At 38.9% G+C, this 22,830-nt stretch overlaps 2 protein-coding genes across 11 annotated transcripts in view; one reads left to right on the forward strand and one right to left on the reverse strand.

Moving 5' to 3' along the window:
* On the forward strand, positions 1-10,981 carry LOC133523482 (N-alpha-acetyltransferase 60). Of its 2 annotated transcripts, none has more exons than XM_061859111.1 (6): positions 1-304; positions 717-822; positions 978-1,209; positions 2,028-2,199; positions 3,916-4,128; positions 5,614-5,837. In XM_061859111.1, the coding sequence occupies exons 1-6, from the start codon at positions 288-290 to the stop codon at positions 5,651-5,653; spliced, it is 780 nt and encodes a 259-aa protein (XP_061715095.1). In that variant the 5' UTR covers positions 1-287; the 3' UTR covers positions 5,654-5,837. The 2 variants fall into 2 exon arrangements, with proteins under 2 accessions (XP_061715095.1, XP_061715096.1); XM_061859112.1 differs by lacking the exon at positions 5,614-5,837 and adding an exon at positions 7,306-10,981 and having other exon boundaries at positions 4-304.
* Positions 10,982-11,021: 40 nt separating this feature from the next.
* LOC133523478 (potassium voltage-gated channel protein Shab) overlaps positions 11,022-22,830 on the reverse strand; it is a 99,837-nt gene continuing 88,028 nt past the window's right edge. For 2 of the 9 annotated variants that reach the window (XM_061859099.1, XM_061859096.1), the window contains 10 exons: positions 22,279-22,585; positions 19,097-19,943; positions 18,237-18,361; positions 17,726-17,818; positions 17,301-17,378; positions 16,821-16,971; positions 15,787-16,202; positions 15,411-15,483; positions 14,944-15,080; positions 11,022-11,438 (listed from right to left, as the gene is read on the reverse strand). In XM_061859099.1, coding sequence (XP_061715083.1) covers positions 11,346-11,438; positions 14,944-15,080; positions 15,411-15,483; positions 15,787-16,202; positions 16,821-16,971; positions 17,301-17,378; positions 17,726-17,818; positions 18,237-18,361; positions 19,097-19,943; positions 22,279-22,585 — 2,320 coding nt within the window. In that variant the 3' untranslated portion in view covers positions 11,022-11,345. Of the gene's footprint in view, positions 11,439-14,943; positions 15,081-15,410; positions 15,484-15,786; positions 16,203-16,820; positions 16,972-17,300; positions 17,379-17,725; positions 17,825-18,236; positions 18,362-19,096; positions 19,944-22,278; positions 22,586-22,830 lie in introns of those variants that run through there. The other 7 variants (XM_061859098.1, XM_061859095.1, XM_061859103.1 and 4 more) reach the window with 5 other exon arrangements.

A 22,830-nucleotide genomic window follows, 5' to 3' on the forward strand; every position in this document is an offset into this window, starting at 1 on the left:
TATTAAATTTGATATTGCGGGCGTTGCTACTTTATCTGTGCTGTTTTCATGAGTTGCCATAATAAGAATTCTTCTTTTTAAATCTAATAACATTGAAGTGCTGTCAATCTTGCTGTCAAGCAAATCTGTCAAGTGAATAGTCTGACAGTTTGACTGTCAAAAATAAAGATTCAATCCTAGTGATGATTCGTTTTTCATTGAAGCTGATGGGATAAATATTATCCTGGAATGATAACAAGTCGCCAAAGATAAGTTCTGTAATAAAGTATTAATGGCCAAACTACCGAATGGCTGGCTTCAGCTGGTAAGTGATTGCGCAGTGTTGTTAAGAATTTTATATTTTTCGACGGTGTTAGTAATTGTTTATATGCATGTATTGTCTTCCCTGGCAGCAGTAATTGGGTGAAATTGATCAATTGGCTACCCATTGTGCTCAATAACTGCAGCTCGGTAGCCTCGCGTCTCAGATCATGTTACGATGGTACTTTATCTTTTTGTTGTGTATGTCTAGAACGTTGCGAAATCTTAACGTTGGGAACACTCAATTCGGTCACCGGGTTTATGAGGCATTATATGCACTCAGTGACACATACCTGGTTAAAGCTTACTCATTATTTCCCTTTACTGCATTTTAACCATAAATAAATCAAAATTAAGTATTCCATGTGAACAGTATTCAATAAATTGCCTTGCTCACAATACATTGAATGTTTCAGGTACCTTTCTGAAGGCTTCCAAGTTATAATCGAGAAGTCAAAGGAAGCAAAATGCTCTTTACAAGATGTACAGTTGCGTTTCTTGTGCCCTGATGATCTAGAAGAAGTGAGTATTTTTACATTCATGTAATAATATGTGTTCAATATTTTATAACTAAAGGATAATTTATATTATGGGATTGTATCAAATGATCCATCAAAACAAAAAAAAAATTAATGTCTATTACTAAAGTAATAGTTTCAGTCAATTCTTTTTCTTAGGTGAGAAGTTTGTGCCGAGAATGGTTCCCCATAGAGTACCCTCAGTCATGGTACGAAGACATCACTTCATCAGAGAGATTCTTTGCTCTGGCAGCAATATACAAATCACAGATCATTGGTCTCATCGTGGCAGAAATTAAGCCATATTTGAAGCTTAATGCTGAAGACAGAGGAATATTATCTAGATGGTTTGCCTCTAAGGACACACTTGTTGCATATATATTATCATTAGGTGAGTTTCTTTCATTTATATTTAGGAAGTGGATTTCCTGTTAATTTTCTAATATGAAGGTTGAATTTAGTCATTAATGTATTCAATGTAGTCATGCCAAGTAATCATTTTAAACTTATACTATATAACATTGTATTCAAATAATTTTTTTAATACAATTCTGTAAATCATGAAAAGTAGTTGAGGGATGTGCATAAAAAGTAAATCCTCCAACTTCAATACAAGTTCATCAATTAGTTCATTTAAAAAACATATTTTAAACTTACAAAAACTATAAACATTGGGTATACTCCTGTGCCATCACTATGCCATGTACTAGAATGAATGCCTATCCGCCTATCCTATAATTTATTTCACCTTGTATGATGACTGACTGACTGTTTAGGTAGTGTAATTTAAATAATTTATTTGTTATTGTAGTTTTTAATTGAATAATAATTTTAGCCTTATGATATTTACTTGAAACTTTTGTACTTAAATATATAAAAGTTTTCACTTTAGCATGTAGAAAGGTTTCCACGGAAGACTAGCGTTGGGAGGTGGTATCTTGACATTAAGCTGAGTGGAGACCTTTTCAGTGACGCTTTATAATAAATTGGTTCTGTTGTCTCTTGTATTATATAAATTTAAGCATTTTCTGAATAAATTTTGTCTATTCTATTCTATAAGTGTCTTCCCAAATCTGACCGGCTGTAAAATGGAAATTTGTTATGAAGATCTTTAACAGATGTGTGTGTGTCATAATATATTTCTCTTATAACAAATATGTAAGTTGTTATCAACAATTTTTTTTATTAAGTATTATTTGTCTGACACAGGGGTGGTCCGCTCGTACCGGCGCTCTGGCGTGGCCACTCTTCTGCTGGATGTTTTGCTGAGCCACCTAGCGGGCACTGCACCACAACCGCCACACGACCACCGCGTTAAGGCCATCTTCTTGCACGTGCTCACCACCAACACTGAGGCTATACACTTCTATGAACAAAAAAGGTAAGTTCCTATAGGTTTATAACTACTTTTTTGCATGTTTGTAAATAAATAAATAAATAAAATAAATGTTATGAGCTGAATGTAAACACTACTTGCTGCTCTAGAATTGTCTCTGACAACAACCATTCACAGCTCCATGAGTAAGGAGGTATACACACATCACACAATATCCTTGCTCACTGACATGTACACTGCATTGCCCCTGTGGCAAAGTGTAAGCAAATAGTACATTACGATACAAGTGCGAAAAATAGGAAATTCGAAACGAGTGGCGATAAATTAAAACACGACCGAAGGGAGTGTTTTAAATCGACACGAGTTGCGAATTACCTATTCGCACATGTATCGTACAACGTTTTACAGTACATATGGCCCTTTAAATGTTCGACACAGTAACGTAATATGCTACTTCTCGCACTAGTGCTATAAAGTAGCCCCATATGTACTGTAATAATTATTTTTCTGATATAATGCGTTTAGAGACATAAGTAATTTTTGTTTTACTGTAGATTGGATAAATTTCGTGGTTGTTATGTCACTTATGACTTGTCTGGCTTCTTCTTTCCTTATTTACTACCTAATGTAACATTAACACTCATTGTTATTTCCCAGCGTATACAAGTTATTATAAAAAAATACCAGATGAATGTCATCCTCATATTCTATTGTTATATTTATTTCCTTGAAATAAGGTCGAGTTTACCAGGAATCTAAGTGGTGCTTAAAATGATCGTCACTAGATTTCTCGTTGAAAATAACATACAACTATAATTTTTTTTTTTACCCATTTTGCCTATAATTCGTGACACACTTTCGTGGCTTCTACTGAACCGCGCCTCGTAGATGAATCATGCGAAGGTAGATAATTAAAGAGGTTATCCAAGGTCAAATAAATGCTCGAATCAAATTTAACAATTACTATGATACCTATAACCAAGTTAAGTTGACCTAGAGATGTTTAAGAACTGTTTGAATGCAGACTAAATACCCGCTACTACTATTTTGTCTGTTCTGATTAAAATATTAATGACAGAAACCTTATCTTATTGCCATAAGGTTTAGTTGAGAACAGTTCACTGTCATCTAATCTAGATGAGAAAAGTAGATTATTTTGTTATCTTAAGCACTCATGTACTCGATATATTCGAGTATTCTTTTTATCAGCCTTTGATCTTATCACACAATTATAGAGTTTTACCTACCTATGTATAAAACTCCATAATTGTATGATAGCAAACTAACTTGTTGCTAAGCACTACGTAACTTGCCAGACGATTTTAGTAACAAAGTTAAACATTGGAATTCTTTAAACCTTTTCATTGTGCTTTTTCTTTAATTTGTTTTCACCGGCTTAAACTTTTTATGCACATACTTACTACATGAGTTAATTTTACTAAAGAGCTAAGGAATTTGAGATATTGAAGACCTGCTGATCCCGTAAGTCACTTTGTACTACCCTCTACTAACATTGAGTAGTATGATTTACCTATTTATACAATGATTTATCAGATGTTTTTGTATAATGAAATTGAATTTTGTTGATGCATATCAAATTTATTCATAGGTATTGTTTTGTGTGGGAAAATAATACAACGGGGATTTTGATTGACGTGTTGGCAAATAAAAATATAGAGAATTCAGAATTTGATCTGCATCAGCATAATTTTATTATACCCTTATCGGCCTTATCCTATAAACCGGTTTGTAACGTTCCAGATTCCGTCTGCACTCGTTCCTTCCCTACTACTACTCGATCCAGGGCCGCAACAAGGACGGCTTCACGTACGTGTACTACGTGAACGGCGGGCACGCGCCGTGGGGCATCTACGACTACGTGAAGTACGTGGCGCGCGCGGCGTGGCGCGGCGGCGGCCTGTACCCCTGGCTGTGGGGCAAGCTGCAGGCCGCGCTCACTATCGCGTGGCACAGGTAGTTAATCAATTCCTTGGAGGCGTTTTTATCACTTACCGCTCTGGATAAAACTCGGCACTCTTAACAACAACCGTAAGGCCTCGATTTCCGGTTGACGCAGTATGCGTGGAGCCATAGAGAAATAAGTAAGCATTGACCATAGAGTGCTCACTCCATACATCAGTTTTCTTACCAAAACGCTTATTCTTTTCGTAGCCGACATCTAGCGTCATGTAGCGGATTTATCAGTACCGTTACTTGACACTAGATGTCACGAGTGTCACGAATGACGTAGTGTATTGCTCAACAATTTTCCAACTAATATTACAAGCAGGAGTTGAAAATACAGTTCCGGTTAATCCGGTTATAATATTCATCGGTTTTTTATTTTTTTATTTTAATATTAGCTGAAAATTGTTGAGCATTGAACTTTTCGTTCATCACGACATCTATATATTGTTGTATGTAGCAGTACTGATAAATCCGCTACTTGAAGATGTCGACTACAAAAATAAGCATTTTGGTAAGAAAACTGATGTATAGAGTGAGCACTATATGCTTTTTTTTTGTTATACTACATCGGTGGCAAACAAGCATACGGCCCGCCTGATGGTAAGCAGTTTCCGTAGCCTATGTACTCCTGCAACTCCAGAGGAGTTACATGCGCGTTGCCCCCCTCGTTGAGCTCTGGCAACCTTACTCACATAGTTATTTATTTCTCTATAGTAGAGCGCCATATGGTAGGACAGCAGCATTGGCTTATCGTTCTGTAGAATCGTTCGACGTCCGTTACCTACGTTTTACGGGCGTTTTTTTAAATGACTAATACGTGCTGGGGCTACGGCAGAAGGATCCCTTACGTTCTGACATGGATGGAAGGTGAGTGACATCTTATTCATACGATAAGTGATAAAAACGCGATTATAAAAGGCCGCTTGGATTGTGTTTTGTGGAGAGATGTGATGATGTTGGTCCTGTTTGCTTTATGTATACATAAATAGGATCTTAAGAGAACGTTAATTGGGTTGTACTGTATATAACCCGATCGGTACATGTGCATGTACTTGACAAACCTGAATGTGATTTCACGTTATGGATAAATTCAGTTGGAATTACTTTGAACCATATCCAGTGTTTAAATTCAGTTACAGAAATACATACGTCGTAAAAATAGTATTTTAAGCAATTAGACTTTGTGTACAAATATTACACACCATATGCCATTGAAATGAATGGAACATTTGTATAAATGACGGTTTAAAAATATATATTAAGAATAAAGTAACAAACTAATTTTAACTGGATTACATAATTTGGACTCTTATCAAGTCAATGCAGGTTCGTTGGATTGTTATGTCCCTAGACAATGGATATGATAAAACGTTGCTAGTCTGTCTGGTAGCGTCCAACTACTTATTAAGGCGCCCCTTCCCAGGTGACCTCGCGAATCAAGAACAACCTAACATCGTTGAACGACTGTAACCACCTAACATTTCCTTACAGACCCGCCGCGAGAAAAACTCCTTTAGTGATAACGCCATAGAGTTGCCTTGCGTGTTCACTAACTCCTAAGATAATATTAACACTGTACGACGAGCTGTATAATTTTCTAACGTTCTATGACTATCTTTAATTCGATATACATATAATATCAGCATTAACTGTTAGTATTCTAACGTATATTTGTTATGCATACATTATTTTTAAAATTAAATGTGTGTGTTTCACTGAAATAGTTTTGACTTGCACTATTACTATACACTAGATTAATACAGACAGCAAAAGGATTAGATAAGCAGGATAAGTGATCAAAATGTTTTTACATTGACATTATTGTTAGTGTTGTTAAGAGTATGAGAGCAAGAGAGTGTGTATATATGGATATTTAATATGAAACTAATTGAAACTGATTTCCACTAACAATTCATTAAACTCAATTTTATGTTTAGTCATCGAACAAGGAAAATGTTACAAGGTTTCGTTTTCAAATTCCCTGTTGAGTCATTCGCACGCTTACCGATGTCTGGTGTTAAATAAATGGTAAGATTGGTAAGTAGGTATAGGAATGTCGTAATTGAGCTAAGCAAAGCATTCATTTAAATAGGATTGACAAAATATTTCAGTACCTTTTGACATCTTATAGCGCAATAAGACTAGCGTATAAATAAACTAGTGTACTCTACTAAGAATTAATGCAGACCATTTTCGAGATTATACCTATATGCCTTCTTCGTGTTTGTTGTTAAATACATCAAATTATAATAACTTGGAAGTGACCCGAGTGTGTGAAGCTGCAGGGGCTATATTTTAATTTTTTAATAATCTTTGTATTTTATGAAAATATTCGCTACATTGTGTAGTTTTGTTTGCAAGATAATTTATCGTTTTGTTTGTGTTTTAAAATTAGATTGAATGAATTGTAGTGGTTAATTCAGTATAAAGTTTTAATAAAATACTTGCAATTCAGAAGTTAAACTTGCCAATATTGGTGTATCAGCTCAACATGAAATAAAAAAGATTATACCCATTGATATATGTCTAAGGACGGGCCGTACGGGCAATAAGAATGGGGCCAGTACAGCGGTGTCCCGCACACGAATTCGAGCCAATCGTGCAGTGTAACGCCACGACGCGATTAGTTGATGAGTTCGCATCACGTGCGCCATTGGTCTAACTACTACAACTAGTTGCGTTAGACTGCACGATTGACTCGAATTCGTAAGTGAAACCACTGAACTAGCATCATTATTAGTGTCCGTAAGGCCCGTCCTTAGATATAATGTCAATGATTATAACACTAATATTACATATATAGGGGGGAGGGGGGTCACGAAAAATTCACGACAGATCACGTTGTTGGGTATGGAAACCTCACGTGTATTTTTTCATAGTGAACGAAACTAAGAAAAAATATCTACCACATACTTTTTCTCGGTTTCGTTAAACATAAATCTTCACTTGGCAGTTCAAAATAGCGAGTAAAAACAAGATTTACTCTATACAATACTATTTATCTTAAAATTAGATTGAATGAAAATATAAAATAAAAATACACGTGAGGTTATGTGGGGGAGGGGGGGGGGGGTAGCCAAGAACCTCACCAAATATCACCAAGGGGGGGGAGGGGGTCAAACAAGTAGCCGAAAAAACCTCGCGTGATTTGTGCACAAGCCCAAATTTGTATTACGTTTTCAGGAATGCCTACAGATTTTAGTGGCGCGTCGCGTTCCCCGCAACCCTGTGCTAGTTTTAGTTTGAGGACGAAAAGTTGTATAATTAATATTTAAAATTATTTATGAATGTATTATTATTTTATATAATTTGACATATATTTACATCCTGTTTGCATAGAAATCCACAAAGAAATATGTGATAAATTTTAGTTTATACACTGAGATAGGAGTTCATTATTTTCTTGTATTTGTCAGATATTTGGCATGCGTTTGTGTGATTATCTACAGTCGTATTGACCAAGAAATGTAAGAGACAAGACGAAGAAGGCATTGGAATATTGCTGAAATGTAAAGTTGTATGTGTGCCATGGATTACTGCCAAGACATTTAAAGTAAGGTGCCTGTGTGTTCAGCGTAGGAATTGTGAATAAACATTAAGAGATAATCAATTACAATCGAGAACTACATTAGTACGGTCTATTAAGGGTATTCAGCAATAAAATATACTCATTTTTACTATTTACCTAACACGATGAGATAACTTTAATGATTTTATTTTGCGTATGAAACTATAAGTAATAATAATAATATTTTGTTAACCTTTGTATCCCGCTGAAAATGAACAACACCAATTCTTAAGGTAGTAAATAATAAATAATATGTAAAAAGTTAATTATTGTACCGAAACCGCACTTTTACAAAAAAATATACATCCCTTTATGTTGTGATTACCAACTTGTGTATAGTATTACGATACAAGTGCGAAAAATAGGAAATTCGCAACGATGGCGATAAATTCAAATACGTCCGAAAGGAGTGTTTTAAATCGACACATTTTACAGTACATATTGCCATTTAAATTTTCGACATATTACGTAATGTGCTAATTATCGCACTAGTGCGGTAAAGTAGCACCATATGTGCTGTAAATATTATTAAAACGCCATGTTCACCATACAGCGGCAAACTCCTTGACATACGAATCATATACAATGCATTCTTTGTGACGAAACAAAGTAGGTACATTAATAAGTAATTAGTTTAAGTTTATTCTTTGCATTCATATTAAAAATATATAAAACTAATTTAAACAAGTTTACTAAATTAAGTGGACAAGTTTTATTACAAGTTTTAACTACTTAAAGTATGATTTTCGACTGTTTCGTTTTATGATTCTGTGCTAAAAAACTATGGAAGCACCATATTAGGCACTAATAATTATTTGTGCACTTTCCCAGGGTAGGTTTATTATTGTTACTCATTGTAAACCAAAGTATTTTAATTTACATGATTTTGTTACTAGCTGTCGATGTTTTTTCTAATTATTATTGATTAAATTATTGTTAAGTGTTTATTATGGAAACAAGTATTATTTGGACCACTACTCATTAAATTTTAGTTTGTATTGATTAGGACGATTTTGTATGTATTCATAAAATTATATTTATTACATTATGTAGTACGAGACCAATGAAAAGAGTTGAAAACGATTTTTTATATCTAACAACCTTTACAAGCATTAGAATTAGACTCTAGTGAATAAAGAAGACTAACAGCTCCCATACAGAGCCGTGAGAATCGTCAATGTTGTAGGGGACATTCAATATTATTTTTACATTTTAGTTATTTGCGTGACATGGGGCTGCCACCCAAAATGAGTCTTGTCCTCCGGCAGTGCACGCCAGCCGTCTCGATTCTGCACAATCTCCCGCCAGCTAATCGGCTTCTAACTTTCTAAAATAGTACATTGTGCAACGAGGGGGGGTAAGTGAAAGTTTGGAAGCGAGGGTAGTAATTCCCGACAGCCGCAGGCTCGAGAGAATTAAAGACCCGAGATTGCAATATTCTTACCCCCGGAGTTACACACAATGTTATTCATCACACTTGCGAAGAAAAAACTAAATTTTAAGCGGAATTATATTAAATACGGTGACATCCCAAACATTCGTCCGCCATATTGTCATTTGTTGACAGGTTAGGCATCAAAGGCACAGACCTATTCCGCATTCAGCCACGATTGAAAATTATGTAATAGTACATTATTGCAGAGGTCGGGAAAGGGCAATTCGTGGATGAGCTTCGCGTCGTCCGACAAAGAAGACGAATCCACGAATTGCTGTTCCTGCCGAGGCCTATATATAGTGCTTTTCTCCAAACATGCGAGGAAATAAAATAATCATAATTTAAGTATCAACCAGCACTCAAATCGAACCTTCACATCAAAAACGTCAAAATCAATTTCCCTCTTTAATTATTTTTTAAAAGTTAAAGGCACAACTATTCTGCCATTCAGAATACCATTCAATATTCGCTCATTCAATATAATTGTGCAATATAAGCTGTATTTGCACGCATGAGATTCTTTAAAAAATATAAAAGTTATATAGTCTTTGATTTTATTAAGCAGTATTCACACGATCATACACGTCGGTCTTACACGACTCTATCCTATAGCTTGAAATGATGCTGACCGGGTCGTGTAGACGCGGCCCGCAGCTATATTAATTGGCTGTTCGCGTTTTTCTTAGTGGATAATGTTTTTAACAAGTAAAAAACAATATAGTAATAACTTTCCCGTCCGCTAAAACACGACAACAATGGATTGAATTTTTTTAATTTGTGTTTGACCATAACGAAGAACTTCCCGTACTATTTTTGCTACAATAAGGTGAACATTTCCGAGCATATTATGGAGAAAAATAGTTTATCTATTACTTACAGAGTTCCCAACTTTCTGATCTATTACTGATTCTAAAATGGTGTAACACACGCTTTTTGCAAACAAAGATATGGCCTAGATGGTCAATAAAGTTAAGTAAGGTGCTAACTATTAAGTAAGACAGAAAAGTTGGATTATCTCGAAAACCACGACACTTTTCTGGACCAGGTGCCCGTCGGTAATTCTGTCTGTTCATTAATTACTCGGCACCCTGTATACTTTGTCGTTTCAACTCGGCTCATTGGCTTTTACACATTATGATACTACGTTCGACGTGGTTTTGACATTTCTAAAAAATGTTGCGAATTTCGGAGAGTGGCAAAACTAGATGCGAATCTTGTACGTTCTCTCCTGCTTCGTTATTAACGCATTTGTTGCAGGTATTTTTTTTTCGAACTTTTGCCATGTCTCGGACTCCGCTCAGTGCCTCAAACGCATATAAGCGTTCATACAAGGTGTAACAAAAATAGTGGGGACCCGTTTTAAGGCTTATTTGTTATCGTATTCTGATTAGGAAAAAGTAGAAGAAAAAAATATTTACGTGTTTTTTTTTTTTTATTAAGGGGCAACTCGTTCCAAGTCGGCTAACCCTCCATACAAAGTCCAACATTTTTTTTTCGTCAAAAACTTTTGGCCCCTGTTGTGCCCTGTATCCCCGCTACTATTGTTACACCCTGTAAAAACATTAAGTAGATATAGAACTCATAGACCCAGTAGCGTGCATAGGCACTGGGCGAAGTTCTTAAAATGGATGAATTTGTTTATGCGTTCAATTCGCGTTATTTGTATGTAATCGTTAAATTATGTTAATGTAAAGTCAAACAAATGGCGAGGCTTGTAATTTCTTGTTTTCACCCTGACACTACTTCACAGTCACACATAATTGACATAATGTTATACTTAATAAATTTTATGATTGTAACTATTTGTACCCTATGGAGAACATAGATTCCAAATAAATATCATTGTTGACTACAAACCTGTTTTTCAATCCGGAGGACCAGAAAACAAAGCCACCGTAACAATTTCAGAAAATCTTTAATTTTAATAATTGCTTCTTTTTTCATCAACTATGCTGTACAAACTATATCGCTTAAATTAGAATTAGCAATTAATAATTGCACGTAAAAAAACTTAACAAATAGGTACCTTCAACTTTTCGATTGGAATGAACGACTATTACATTAAGTAATATTTTTACAATATTTATAACCCTACGAAATGATAATATTCAACAAGCAGTCACAATCGCCCAATGATATGTTAAAATTATTTGAATATTTTCAATATTGTTATTGCACTAGTAATTATGTAATAGTTGTGACTAGGATGGCAGGCGGGAACTACGTGACTAGATTCTCTCTCTCCAAGGCCTTGTGGTTCTGCCCCTTGAAATCCTTCAGCCGAATCGGCGACGACTCGTTGCCCGAATCACACTGAAAACAACAAAGACGTTTTAATGTTGTGTCCAAACCAGGGACCGAAACCAATAAAGGGGTAGTCGATCGGGTATTTGATAGAATGGTTTTTACAAACCCTATCAATTCAGCAGCTAACAGTTAGCCCTTTTTTAGGCCGCACCAATCTACAAGGTTTTTCCAAAAATCTAAATATAATCCAATGCAAAAGTTGAAAATCTATTGGCGCGTATACAGTGTGTCCCTAGCCATTGGACAAAGCCGAAATGTACATATGCATTAGGGTATTTAGAACCAGTGTACAAAGTATCATAACTACCGGTGTAGCGGTTTCGAAGAAATTAACAAATTACTATTTTTTACTTTGGAGCAGCCTGTATGTGTTAGTAGCTCCTAAGGTAATATCCTCAAAGAATAGTATGGAACCTTCTTCGACCTTTTTGATTATTAGGGTTCCGTAACCAAATGGCAAAAAACGGAACCCTTATAGATTCGTCATGTCCGTCTGTCTGTCCGATTATGTCACAGCCACCTTTTTCCGAAACTATAAGAGCTATACTGTTCAAACTTCGTAAGTAGATGTATTCTAGGGCCGCATTAAGATTTTTACACAAAAATAGAAAAAAAAAACAATTCATTTTGGGGGTTCCCCATACTTAGAACTGAAACTCAATAAATCTTTTTTCATCGAACCCATACGTGTGGGGTATATATGGATAGGTCTTCAAAAATGATATTTATTTAGGTTTCGAATATCATTTTTTTCTAAAGTGAATAGTTTGCGCGAGAGACACTTCCAAAGTGAAAAAATGTGTGCCCCCCCCCCCCCGTAACTTCTAAAATAACAATTAAAAATCTAAAAAAATATGATATACATTACCATGCAAACTTCCACCGAAAATTGGTTTGAACGAGATCTAGTAAGTAGTTTTTTTTTATTCGTCATAAATGGTACGGAACCCTTCATGGGCGAGTCTGACTCGCACTTGGCCGCTTTTTTATTTATGACACTAATAAGCTTCTGACCTTTGCTTCTGACTTTTGAAAAATGTCATCATTATCAAATATTTCGAACAAATTGTCAAAAATACTGCCAAAGATTAACACAGTGTGTTTCTTTTTGTTGTCGATTTATTTTTTTATCTTTTGTTCTAATTAATAAAATATTAACGTCAGAGCATTCCTGAGAAGTAACCCCACGTGGGATTTCAGGGTTTGTCCAATGGCTAAGGTCACCCTGTATGGTTATAAATCGTACTACGCCTGCAAAAGGATTAACTTACACGAAAAAAAAGTGTAACCAAATCAATAGAGTTAAGTAATTTTGAGTAAGCACCTAAGCGCTAACCAAAATTAAAAACCCTTAAGGTTTCCCCATCAAGTGTTTTTAGAACTAAGACAATCGTTTTATAATTGCAATACCTGGTAAGCGTCAGGATGGCGGGTGGACCTCAGCAAAATTGAACGAAATATTTATAAACATATTGTACCTTAGGTGTACCTCAGTGTACCTTTAATACAATCCAGTGTACCTCTCCCTAAAACGAAATATTTATCAAAAAAGTTCCATTCCGCCATTCTGACGTCAGGATGGCGGGTGGACCTATGAAATCTTGGATTATACCGCATTACAAGTATGTAGTTATATTGTACCTTCAATGTACCTCTGTAAACCTAGAAATCAGTATATCTATCCCTAAAACGAGCTAGGCTCATAACAAGGTCCACCCGCCAACCTGACGTCCCTCGTTTTAGATCTCGTTTTCTGGTGGTCCTCTAGGTACCGAAGGAGCTGGCAGTTGATAATGGACTCCATTATCTTCGAGAAAAGGAAGGTTATAGCTATTGGCCTGTAGTTGGATGGATTCGCCATTTTTAGGGATCGGGTGCACCAAAGCAGACTTCCACGAGGTCGGGACTACGCCAGAAGAGTAAGAGAGCCGAAAAAGACGCGTTAAGACCGGAGCCAACTCAGGAGCACACATTTTCAGCACAATCGGAGGGATTCCGTCGGGCCCATTCGACTTTGTACTATATGCCTAAATTAACATATTAACAGTAACTATACGTTACTGTCTGCAACATAAATATGCGACGCACGTAATTGTATAAATAGCATGTAAGCAATATTAGCCTATAAATAAGTTATGTTTAGTTTTACCCGCTCTTATATATACTTGTAAACCAAGAATACAACACATCTTCGGCAATGTATGAGTTTACTTAATCTCCTTTCGACCCTCCAATTATCAACTTATTCGATGGCGACCCATACCTGAAGAGGACCAGGAAAAATCAAGAGCACCACGGCGCATCACATCGAAGAATGAAGACCGAAGTTAAGCCAAGAAGATCACCCTAAAGAAGATTGAAGTCAAAGAACCTTTCCTCACGCATTTTTTTTTCAAGAAAGAAGCTACCCACACATTTTTAAAACAGAACGCTCCGACGCTTATTGAAAACCGAAAACTAAAGAAAGAAAATATGACCAAGAACCAAAATTCAAATTAAGAAGAGTGCGAAGAAAGAAGAGCGTTGTCCAGGGTTATCCCGGCTCGCAACTCAAGAGGTGTCCAGGGTTATCCCGGCCCATTTCAAGAGGAGTCCAGGGTTATCCCAGCCCATGTTCGAGGGAGTCCAGGGTTAGCCCGGCCCATCATCGTCGTCAGAGCAGAGGCAGCCACATGCAGCGTCAGCGAGTGCCGCATGGAGGTGCCAGCTCGCCAGCGTCGTCACGCGACCGCCCGCCCGTGCCAGCGCGGAATGCAGCGTCGACATGACCCACTTACGGGAGTACATTGCCCGCTACTTATGTAAGTTATTTATTACTTTATTATAATGTTTTATTATTTCGTCATTATATGTAGAGAATGATAGGTATCCTTATTTTAGCCATTGTATATTATTAATTGTATTCGCGAATTTATTATGCTGTCTGAATTGGAGTCCATACGCGACAGGTTAAATAAATAAGACAAGATATTGTGACGTTAGGTCCGGAGAGGCAACAGAAAGAGATAGGTAGATAGAAATTAGATAAATCAAGCGAATTATATAAACGCGCGGCAGATATTGCGTCTCACTTAGAGGAGCGACAGGCAAAGTTTATTACGCCTTCGGAAATAGAGTTAGCTAATAGACATATAAGTGATATTATCGAGACCTACAGTAGGGTTAAGGTAGCATAATTTTTTTTTGGCTTAAATCAGCATCGTTTATAGCATTATCCTCGCCAACTAATTTCTTATCAGGTAGGTAACACTATTAAACGACAGGTAAGTGGTAAATACTGAAGCTATCTACTTATACCCTATTCGACACGGAAACCATAATTAAAAGTGGTTAACGGTTCCCATATCAATAGACTAACATAATAGGGTAACTGTATCATCTGTGTTAGCATTTAACTGCCTTAACTGGGTACCCTATCGTAATGATTAATCAAACAAGGGGGTTTTCCGATCCCTGGTCCAAACAAGTAATCATAATCATCAAAGATTAAGAGTACAAGTGGGAACCGTACGTTAGGTCCGAGAGAGCCCGAATCCTGCAGCAGCAGCTCGCTGTCGGTGCCGCGCTCTTTGTTCTTGAGGATGGAGCGCGCGCGCGAGTCGCCCTCGTGCGGCCAGCCACCGCCGCCGCGCGCCTTCCCGTTCTTACCTGCATAGATAACAACGGGTCAACATTTCAATATCGCCTTCGCTTACTCTTGTCCCATTGGAACGATGGCAGATAATAATAGGTGCTAGGGTTTCCTTTCATACATCACTGCCCCCAGTCATATCATCACACCTATGAATCTTCATATTCATTTCAAACTTTCACACCTCCATACATTCTTTCCCCGATTTTCCTACCACATTTCTTGGATAACGCTCTCTAACTCCCCTTAACAGCAAGACTTAAAAATACATTATTCTGTGAACTAGTCACGAGAGAGCGTTTACAGACGCAATTATTGTGTCATACTAGACCGAATATTATTGTTACCAAAAAGAATGTGGTGGTTGATTATCCTCGTGGCTATCCCTCTCGGAGGTCTCTTCTCCTCCTCCGCCCATTCCTGCAACACAAACATTACATGTAACAGGTTGTAGAAAGCTATTGGTTATACCTACAAACGTGGCACTACCTATCCTATTTTTGTTTACCCTGTCTTTGAAGTATTAGGGGCATAGAAAGGTAGTAGGTATAAACAACATAGATCCACATGCACATTTGACGTGACACAAATACATAATACCCACATATTAAAGCTACTTCGTGCATCAGGTTATGAACTTGAAAATATTAGGAAGTCGAAGAGTGGTGAGAGTGGTCGCGTCATGCCGTCGTCTCAGTTAAGAAGAAAGCCGTGTAGACTAACCTGTTGGAAACGTGCCTTTCTGTGTTTGGGCTTGGAGTCGTCAAACGGGAGGCCGGGGGCGGCGAGAGGCTCGTCGATGGGCTGCGGCAGGCTGGTGCGCGAGGCGTCAAGGCGCGCGGGCCCCGCGGCGGCCACGGCGCCAGCGCCGGCGCTCGGACTCGCGCTTACTCCGCTCGGCGACAAACTGCCTCGTGAGCCTCGCGGAGAACTTTCCCCCTGAGAACTTTTCGCACACAACACGCTCCCGTCCCCGGACGCACTCTTGCGAACACCCTTAAACTCTGTCGCTCCGCCCCCACTCGCGCTGCCTCCACTGCTACCGTCCAGAGGATTCACATACAAGTTTGATGAGTCGTTCTCGCACGTGATGTCGCCCTCTGAAGGAAAAGGGTGCGTAAGGCATGATGCAAATGTATCTGCAACGTAAGACATAAGACGCACATAGAGCCGGGCACCACCACACGGACATGAAGTCATAGGGTGTGTGCTGCTCGTAAATGATGCAATGAGGTGAGGTAACGTGCTATACATAGATATATATACATAAACAATCATAGGACGATACTTATCACTGGAACACTTCCACAATTGACAAGTCTACGGGGCAATATCTGTTATTCTATCTATCTATATTATATCTATATTAAGAAATCATCTAATGAGGTACCTGCACTACAATATACTCTAAACGTTTGATAGCCCACACATACACAGGTACGTAAATATTTTTTGGAATTGTAAATGTGAACTGACGTATCTTGCTAGTTTTCGGGGTGAACTATATGATATATCTACATGCCCTACATGGTATGTTATTTATCGTCTTTATCTGTCATTCTATATTCTAGCATGATAGCACTGATGGCAAGCATTTATTAATTTCAGTTCGTCTACTTATCTAGGATGTTCTACTCAGGGTACCTAGTCATCTAAAATGAATGGTCCACTAACCGTAACACTTGGTGTATACCTGTACCGTGTTGAGATTTGTTATGTAGGTATTGTTTGTGGGAGTGAAGGCGGTGGTTACATACCAGGGCTATCAAGGCTGTTCGGTGTGGCTTCGGGCAATGCGCGCGGTGCGGGATGGCGGTGGAGACATGCCAGCTCGACGCACACGGGCTGCCGCAGATCCGACGTTGGCATTGGCATCAGTTGTTCCGCGTCTATGAACTCCTTGTAACCCTATGTCAAACGTCAACATTCTTATTTATACCCTCTAAATTTCAAAATATAGTTAAATATGTACGAGTATATGAACGGGATCAACTCAAAATACGTTACCGCCTGAACTTCAGAATTCTAAAAAAGTTTGTTCTTAACTGACAGTTTGATGGATATTAATAAACGGGTGATGTACTTACTGCTACCGCCTTTCGAAAGATTTTTTAGTAAGCAGAAAGTTTAAATACCATGTTATGGACATGTATTGGGATATTGTCTAAAAAATTGGACAGTTAATCAAAGGAAAACAGAAGCTGCTGTTATATTGACCCGGGTTATAATCTTAGTACCTTGAACGTGCAAAAACAACACTCAAACTCAGAAGGCAGCTGATCCAAGTCTAACTGTTTGTCAGCCATCTTCTTTTCCTAGAAAAAGAGAGATCATTAGTAGCTACCTACAACTGGGTTCTATACTGAGGTTAACAAGCAGTTCGAATTCGGACATCGACGATATTCAATTAAATTACAATATAAAGAACTAATATACTAATTAAACTATTTCGTCAGTGGCGTAAATATATGTAGGTACTTATAATAAATAAAAGTTACTTGCTGAAGGTTTAGGCAACGAGACCTTTTCGGAAAATTCCCATTACAATGGGCTCGCTTCTCTCACCCAAACCTTTATCAGGCCGAGACTAGAAGCTATGTTAATTATGTTATGACTCTAAATTGAGCTAATATATTAGCGTAAAACATCTGTGAGTTCTTACTGGCGTTGGTTCGGGATTTATGAGCAAGCGTTTTTCCGGCGTGTCCGGCCCCTCGGTCGAGTAGCGGCGCTCTTTCTGAGGGCTGCTCTGAAACTGTGACTTTGTGTGTTATCAGCAAGCCAAGTGCACGTAAACCGCCCTAACACGGGTGCGTCCCAAAACTCATGCGTGAAAGTTGAACTTAGTGCTGTGCTAGCAGCTTTAAGAAGAAGCTAGTCAGTATGTCTTTCACGGTAGTAATAAGTAAATTTCATAAATGATTTTAAAATAAGTTCTGATATTTATAGGTGCTACGTCTAATAATTAATTCAAGCGGATTAATTTGATAAAGTCAATTTCGATAATACAAAAACACTACATACATAAATACGTAAAAAAGAAGAATTTAACTTAAAAGAAAATACTTTTTTGCGGTTGTTGTATAAGTATTTTTTATAAAACATTACCTCGAGAGTGAATTGGCTAAGGTAAGGCAGTGGACGCACCCACAGCCATTTCACAGGATCCTTACCTGGTTGGGGTCAGTACTCTGCTGAAGCTTATTGCTGACGGCGTGCTCGTACTGCTTATAGCAGCCGGTCGGGCCCGGCCCATCGCCCTCCAGGCTATTGGCGTCCTCCTGCGACAAGTTGTGTCCTGGAGACACACACCATCTAAATCGTATCGCTTTCCTATTTCACACTCCTAATCCCGTTTTTATGAGTATACTATATGTAGGCAGATAGTTATATGTATTGTTTAGATTAATTTAACCGAACGAAGTAAAAATTTATAAGAATGACTAGAGGTAAATAGCAGCAGCGTGAACTACACAACACACAATCACACGAACAGTCTATTATCCAGTGTCCTCCGGATACACACATCGGACAGTCCACAGCGGAAGTTAGTTCTAGAAAGCGTTAGGCTTACGCTGACAATGTAATCGACCTTAGATATATAGTGTCTTCTTCGCACATCGCTAGCTACACGCGACGCGAGCCCGACCCCGATACGATTTACTACTAAGAGGTCGAGCGGGACGACTGTGCAAGTAGCAAGTTGCTCATCTGGCGTCGTCTCTCGCCTCAATGAGGACGCACTTGTCACCTGAAGACAAGGAATAAAACACTGAGTGCACCTCGTGGGAACGAGCGCGTGAGGTGAGCTGTAGCTGCGACGTTACGTGAACTGTTTTGAGGATGTATGCGAGTCCGGAGTCGAACGATGCATCGTGCACTCAATCGACATTCATGCAATCACTGAGATTTACAAATAACATATAAAATGAGAATTGAAAGCATGCATGAGTAAGAAAGAAGTCACATTCACGAGCGGAGGACACCATGACATGGAAAAGCGGCGAAAGCGAGCAATACGGGTGGGACTCACCTGTGTCGACGATGACGTCTATGAGGTCCATGCTCTTGGCGAAGGCGTCGCGCAGGTTGATGTGGTGGAAAGACACGATGGAGCCCTCACGCTTGGCGCGCTCCAATGCCTCACGCCGTTTCAGCGCCTTCTCGCGCCGCATCTGGTTCTTGTAAAACTCGGCGAAATTGTTGACGATAATGGGGATGGGTAACGCAATTACCAACACGCCGCAAATACAGCATACTGAGCCGATGACCTTGCCCAACGGGGTCGTGGGGTAAATGTCACCGTATCCGACTGTGGTCATAGTGATGCCGGCCCACCAGAACGTTTCCGGAATGGATATGAATTTAGTCCCCGGCTCTTCCTTCTCAGCGAAGTACGCCAGCGAGGAAAATATGAGCACTCCCATCGCGAGGAACAACATGAGCAATCCGAGTTCTTTGTAAGAATTTCTGAGTGTGAAGCCGAGCGACTGGAGCCCGGTCGAGTGTCGAGCGAGTTTGAGGATACGCAAGATTCGCATAATACGGAAGATTTGTACGACGCGACGGACATCCTGGAACTGGTCCGTCGCGTTTTTGTTCGTTTCTAGTAGGAAGAGAGAAACGAAGTATGGCAAGATCGCCAGCAAATCTATCACATTGAGTCCGCCCTTGAAGAACTTCCACTTATCCGGCGACGCACTGAACCGCAGCACGTACTCAAGCGTGAACCACGTGATGCAGACCGCCTCGATCATGGCCAGCTGCGGGTTGTCCATGGGCGCGCCCTTCTCGTCGTACACTTGCATCTGGGGTATCGTGTTGAGAGTGAGCCCTATCGTGGACAGCACGATGAAGAGAATCGATATCACCGCGATCACCTGCAAGCACGCACGCGCGGTCAGCGGCGGCAAAGGGCTCCGAGCGCCACCGCCGCTTCCTTCGCATCGACTCTACTTCAATTATGGGTCCCTAGTGTGCCACATGTGTAGGTATATTTTTAATATATAGTAAGTATGCCAGTGTCTATACAGAGTAATATGTATGTCCTAAACATTTTTACAAATTAATTAATGATAGGTATGTTAGTTATAGGTATGTATTTACAGGTAGATATTAGATAGACGATAAAAGCCAATATCTTATGTAAATATATAAGATCTTACAGTTAATGCTTCAATTTTGGTGTAAAAATAACATCTATTCGTGTATATGTTAGTAGTGTTGTGTGGTCGAGTGTAGTAGGTAGGTATATTAAACTACTTTAGCACCGGGGTGGACGGACGAGCGTGGCCGCGGTATGGGTGGAAATCAGTGAACGCGCGTCCGTCCGTCGCCCGTGTCGCTGGGTTAGTATAGTGTTAGTCGGAGATCACGAAGCGTTTCTAAGCACTGATGGGATTTAGTATAACGGGGTGGAAGGGAGGCGTGTGTGGGACTTGGCGGGAGCTGGAGTGGAGGCGGGTGGGACGCCGGCAGGCGACGCTCAGCCGTAGTGGGAGACGGCGCGGGCGCGGGCCGCGCACTGGGCACGCGCGTGCGCAGGGCGCGCCCCGTCCCGTGCCGCCCCGCACGCGGGCCGCGGAGCGTCGCCGCTGCGACGGCTGGTCACATCGCGTAAGCCCATCCCATCTTTGCAACTTTGCGACAACAATTAAGCTCTGTTTTTAGGGTTATCCCCTTTGGAGAACGATCGACGCGGCTGTGAACATTTTGTAAAAGTTAACTGTAATGAAAAGTGACGGTTAAGAAACATCACAGATGGCTCGTTCTCGCGTACCGCACATCTTGTTCGTGAAATATAATGCACATTAAATAATATACATCTAGGGGCAATATAAGCGAAATTTTCATTAAAGTATAAAGTACTATCCGCATATACGTTTATGAAATTTTATATTATACATATTGTACAAGATTACATAATTTTTTAAGATGTAAGTACTGGAAAAGGCACGAATATTGACCCCTAGTCCCTAAGACTTAATGTTCGCACATTTGTTAGCTATGTTACAATAGAACCACCTTTTTAATAAATAAGTATCGATAGTGAAGTGACAATACAATACACATCCTTAATATAGCGCAATACATTTGAATAATTGTTGGAACAATATGAAAGAATATTTAGATCATTAATAGAAACAAATCTTCAGGTGACTTACATTATCCAGTTTGTATTCTTACGAACAAAATAAAATAAATACGAGATATGTGTAGGTATAGGTAAAGTTAACAAATATTAAATAAATGCAATGTACAAATCCAAATAGATAATAAATACCAAATCGTTCATACTTACACAATAGATACCGCTGTTGTCGAAAGACATTGTGCTAAGCGAGAAGAATCGTTAGACAACGAACGGGCCCAGAAAGCCATTAACGACATTGAGCACAGTTTCGACAAAAGCGATCGCGGCGCACGACACGACATGAACACAACACCACAGTTCATACCACAAATCGATGCCAGCAGACATACCACTACATACAGGGGAGACAGTGATAGATGTTATTCATGCACCACAAACACAACGAAAACAACAAAGCTATAGGTATTCACGTGTCTATTAGTATTGCTTGTAAAAGCCTGCTTCGTAGCGAAGTACGGTTTTCTTTTGAATTGTAAAACATATTTATGTTAAGGGCAAGTTTGGGCAGCTTTGACCAAGCAGACTTTTTGAAAACATTAGGTGGTGCTAAATATCTTAAACGTGTAGTAGGTATATAAATATGTATGTTATAATTATGGCGTAGAGTTAGATACTACATAATGTAGGTACTTAATAACAATATGTTATGTTTATATATATATGTCGGTTATTTAAATAATATGTGTGTAGTAAATAGTGTAAAGACTGGTCTTGTAGGGTACAAATAAAATATTGATTGATTGATTGATACAAAGAGTAAATAATAAATGTAGGACAGCACTCATGTAGTACAATAACAATTACCCTAATTTTTGGTTGGTATTGGCAGTGTGCATAAAATTTTAGTTTATAACTAACTACTATTTGCAAACAAACAACTGTGCAAAGTGTGATTTAATCCAGATACGGTACTAGCTCACATTTCGACAAAAAGCTTCTACTTAAATTGTTTAATCACCTTTGATTCTTAAAATTAACATCTTAATCCTCGGCAGCATTGCTAAATGTAGATTAAGTAGTTTGGCTTTAAAGGTTAGTTACAAGGTGGAATAATACATTACCCTAGCAGCTATACTCGTGGTGGGTTTTTCTAGAAGATCCCAGAGCCACTTTTGGTATTGCGCGCAGGTTCCCTGGCCGAACTCTTCCTCCTCGCGCTGCCGCAAACTCTCGGCTTCTTTCCTCATCTCCTCGTGGACGTGTTCCTTGCGCTGGTGGTACTTGTGTTGGCAGCACGACTCGAGGTACAGCTCGTCCACGCCCCAGTACTCCAGGTCGTCGCTGAAGGCGAGCACGCACATCTCGTCCACAAGATGAAGCTTGCCGGTTCGGTAGAAGTTCAAGATCGAGCTGAAACTCTTCGGGTGTCTGGAAAATAACAATGAAGATACTAGATTATGTACATAAACCGGACAGAAACCTGTAAAGCTTTTGTATAAAACAACCACTTGAAAAAAATATCTACAATAAATTAACAAAGGACGAATTTCTGTCTCACCGTTTCATAGATCAACGTACAGCTTATCTAGAGTTAGTAATCCCCGTTTATTTACCCCGAAATATACTTATCTGAATTTTATTGAAAGTAAGAAAAAATATCTTTTAAAACAGTA

This window comes from Cydia pomonella, chromosome 12 (assembly GCF_033807575.1).
Source record: "Cydia pomonella isolate Wapato2018A chromosome 12, ilCydPomo1, whole genome shotgun sequence".
NCBI lineage: Eukaryota > Metazoa > Arthropoda > Insecta > Lepidoptera > Tortricidae > Cydia > Cydia pomonella.